General features: G+C 39.7%; 1 protein-coding gene across 1 annotated transcript; it reads left to right on the top strand.

The window, feature by feature from the left end:
* The first annotated feature begins 3,259 nt into the window (after positions 1-3,259).
* On the top strand, positions 3,260-3,982 carry LOC122645051 (secreted RxLR effector protein 161-like). Its single transcript, XM_043838402.1, has one exon. It carries the CDS (start codon positions 3,260-3,262, stop codon positions 3,980-3,982), a length of 723 nt encoding a protein of 240 aa, XP_043694337.1.
* The last annotated feature ends 414 nt before the right edge of the window (positions 3,983-4,396 follow it).

Genomic DNA, 4,396 nt, shown 5'->3' on the forward strand with positions numbered 1-4,396 from the left:
CTTAAAAAGGAAAGAAAGAAAAACAAGAGCTTGCAAAGCAACCTTGCGGAATCACAAGAAGAGATCACCCAGTTGAAGTCTACTATTGAAGAACTAGTCAAGACAAATGATGACATGAGTCTTGATCTCACTTCAAAAGTTGAGGCGTGTGCTATATTGGAGGACCAATTATTATCTCTAAAATCTGAATTTGAAAAGACTTGCAAGATGGATTATCTTACAGCTGCTACTTCATCTCCACCAGCTTCAGTGTTGAGTTCTAAGGGAAAGGAAGTTAGCATTCAAGTGGAGGATTATTCCACTGACAGTGTTGAAGGTAATGTCTTGGATGAAATCTTAAGTTACCAAAGACCCCTACAAAATAAGATTGGACTTGGATATAAGAAAGGCAACACATCTGGTGTTGTTAAAACAAAAGGACAGGGAACTGCAAACAACCTTGTGAGGTTTGTGAAGGAAAAACAGAAGAGTTCAAGATCTGAGAAGACTGCTATGAAGAAGACTGACAGTGATGGTTACACTACAATTAATTACCAGAGGTACATGGGGCATTCAGGTAACACTTGGCAGAGACAGAACTACTTCTATGGCTATTGTTATGGTTGCAACAGCTTTGGTCATAGGATGGTAGATTGTAGAAGACTAATTAAGCCTATGACAATTACTAGTAGAAACATGTTTGCACCATTAGCACAGGAACCTGTTAAGTGCTACAGATGCTTTAGGTTGGGTCATGTTGCTAGAAATTGCAACACATTGCTTCCTTCTCAAATGGAAGCTAATAGAAGGATTATAAGATTTCCCCAGCAAGAGCAACAACAAAGAAGAAAAGTTGATGGTAAGAAGAAAGGACGGAAACCAAAGCCAAAGCCTATTAGTGTGGCTGAAAAAGCTACTTGGGTAGAAAAAAGGAGGAGAGATAACAACAGATCTTTAGTAGTACAGACAGCTTTTAAAGCACACAGTAAGTCATCTCCTTGGATCTTGGATAGTGGATGTTCCTCGCATATGACAGGTGACAAAGCAAGATTCCTAAGTCTTGAACAAGTTGACAGTGGCTCAGTGAGATTTGGCAATAATGATGGTGCAAAAATTAAAGGAAAGGGTCCAGTCAACTTAAATCAAAGCAAAATCAAGTCAGACAATGTTTTATATGTGAGTGGACTCAAACACAACCAACTTAGTGTAAGTCAAATTTGTGATGATGGAAATGAGGTGATTTTCACAAAGGAGGGTTTTGTAATCAAGAAGGCAACTAGTGGAAAGACAATGGCAAGAGGTACAAGGACATCTGGGAACTTGTATGTGCTTAATGAAGGTTTTGAAAGCAGTTGTTTATTGAACCAATAAGATGAACATTGATTATGGCATCGAAGACTTGGGCACCTAAATTTCCAGAATTTGGCCAAAATCAGCAAAAGGGAAGCAGTTAGAGACCTACCAAGCATTAAAATTCCTAAAAATCATGTGTGTAGTTCATGTCAAAAAGGTAAGCAAACCAGGGCAGCCTACAAGCCCAAGGAGCACCACTCAAGCAAACCTTTAGATCTAATTCACACAGATTTATGTGGTCCTATGAGAATCCAAGCTACTGGAGGTGAGAGATACTTCATTCTGTTTATTGATGAGTACTCAAGGATGACATGGGCTACATTTCTCAAGGATAAGACCGAGGCTCTGGATGCTTGTTCAAGAAGAGGGTTGAGAATGAAACTGGAAAAACTATTAAATGCTTAAGGCCAGATCAAGGTAAGGAGTTTAACTGGAATTTATTTTCTGCCTTTTGCAATGAGAATGGAATTAGAATCCAACATTCTGTAGCCAAAACCCCTCAACAAAATGGGGTAGTAGAGAGGAAGAACAGAACAGTTCAAGAGATGGCAAGGTCTATGCTAGTTGAGAACAATGTTGCAAGAAATTTTTGGAAAGAAGCAGTATTCACCTCTGTCTATATTCAAAACAGATGTTCTTTAAGACCTCATGAGAACAAAACTCCATATGAACTGTGGGTTGGGAGAAAAGCTACAGTTAAGTATTTCAAAGTATTCGGTTCCAAGTGTTACATCAAAAGGAAGGATGACAACCTAGGAAAATTTGATGACAGGGCAGATGAAGGAATTTTCTTGGGTTACTCTTCAAAAAGTAAGGCATATAGGTGTTACAACAAAAGACTGTGCAAAGTGATTGAGAGTTCAGATGTGAAAGTAGATGAGACACTACCAAACTCAAAGTCAGTACAGTTAGAACCAGATTTTGAAGAGCCTATTGATGTTGATGGAACAGTTGAGGCAGAGGTAGAAAAGAAAGATGACACAGACTCAGAAATTCAAGAAACAGAAGCAGAAGTTCACAAGGATGGTAGACCTAAAGACAATAAATGGCTAAAAATACATCCCTCACACCAAATCATTGGAGAAATTGATGAAGGAATGAAAACTAGAAGAAAAGCAAGAACTGCAGCTTTTTCTTTACTATCACAGGTAGAACCCAAAAATGTTCAAGAAGCTTGGAGAGATGAACATTGGGTAAAAGCCATGCATGAAGAGTTGGACCAAATTGAAAAGAACAACACATGGGAGTTGATTCCTAGGCCAGCTGGAAAAAATGTGATAGGCACAAAATGGGTCTTCAGAAACAAGTTGAATGAAGACGGAGTGGTTGTGAGAAACAAAGCCAGATTGGTTTGCAAAGGCTATGCCCAAGTGGAAGGGATAGACTTTGATGAAACATTTGCACCTGTTGCAAGGATGGAGTCAATCAGGATGTTTTTGGCATTGGCAGTGTACAAGGGCTTCAAAGTATATCAAATGGATGTCAAGTCAGCATTTTTGAATGGCAATCTTGAAGAAGAAGTTTATATTGAGCAACCAGATGGATTCCAACTTGGAGATGATCCAAACAAGGTGTGTAAATTGAAGAAGGCACTCTATGGTTTGAAATAGGCTCCAAGGACATGGTACTCTAGGTTAGACACATATCTGCATCAATTGGGACTGACGAAAGGCAAGGTTGACAGTAACTTGTATGTGATGACAGAGGATAGTGGCCAGCTAGTGGTTGTGGTATATGTAGATGACATCATCTTCGGGGTCAGTGTGATGAGCTATGTCAACAGTTTCCAAAGAAGATGAAGAAGGAGTTTGAAATGTCCATGCTGGGGGAATTATCTTACTTTTTGGGTTTGTAAGTAAATCAAAAGAAGAATGGCATCTTCATCTCCCAAACAAAGTATGTCAAGGAGATGTTAAGAAAATTTATGATGGAGGATAACAAACCAGTAAGTACCCCCATGGTTGTTGGTTGTAAGATGAGTTTAAATGATGAGTCAGCTTCAGTGGATCAAACAAAATACAGGTCAATGATTAGGAGTTTACTGTATCTGACAGCATCACGACCTGATATAATGCAGTCAGTTTGTTTGGTTGCAAGGTTTCAATCCAATCCTAAGGAGACACATCTATTGGCAGTTAAGAGGATTTTCAGGTACATTAGAGGCACAATGGAATATGGGTTGTGGTACCCAAAAACTGAGAATTTCTCTCTTACAGCATTTTCAGATGCAGATTGGGCTGGGAGTATAGATGACAGAAAAAGCACTAGTGGTGGTGCACTCTTTTTGGGAAAAAGTTTGGTGGCATGGCATAGTAAAAAGCAAGAATCTGTTTCACTTTCTACAGCTGAGGCCGAGTATATTGCAACAACGGCTAGTTGTACACAAGTATTGTGGATGCAAAGGCAGATTTCAGATTTCGGTCTTTCAAGTGATGGACCTGTGACTATTATGTGTGATAATATGAGTGCCATCAACATTTCCAAGAACCCTGTGCAACATTCAAGAACCAAGCATATTGATATTAGATATCTTTTCTTGAAAGAAAAAATCACATCGAATGCAGTGAGATTGGAATTTGTGTCTACAACTGACAAAGTAGCTGACATCTTCACCAAGCCACTCCCAAAAGACAACTTTGAGAGGCTTTGAGACAAGCTTGGGGTGGTTACTAATGGGCCACCTTAGGTGGTATTGGTGCAGGGGGAGGAAGTGTGTGCATAGAACACCAACTCTCCATAGGATATGAAGATGCGGTGGGCACTCCTATGATTGAGTCTATGCAAGGAGAGCTCTCATGAAGGGGGAGTTCCATTACCCTTTGTATTTGTTGTCAAAGGGGGAGAGAGACTGCACTTGTGGTTGTTGCCAACAATTCCAAAGGGGGAGATTGTTGGTCCATTGGCAGTAGTTGTAAGGTGTTGTCATTGTTGGCAACCAAGTGCAAACAAATTAGGAGATGTTTTTCTTGGAAGTGTTTGGAAGTGTTCAGGGGCATTTTAGTCCTCTTACATCTCTCAGGGGCAAAATGATAGTTTAGCATAGCTAATAAGCAAGTGACAGTAC

Source organism: Telopea speciosissima, chromosome 11, assembly GCF_018873765.1.
Source record: "Telopea speciosissima isolate NSW1024214 ecotype Mountain lineage chromosome 11, Tspe_v1, whole genome shotgun sequence".
NCBI lineage: Eukaryota > Viridiplantae > Streptophyta > Magnoliopsida > Proteales > Proteaceae > Telopea > Telopea speciosissima.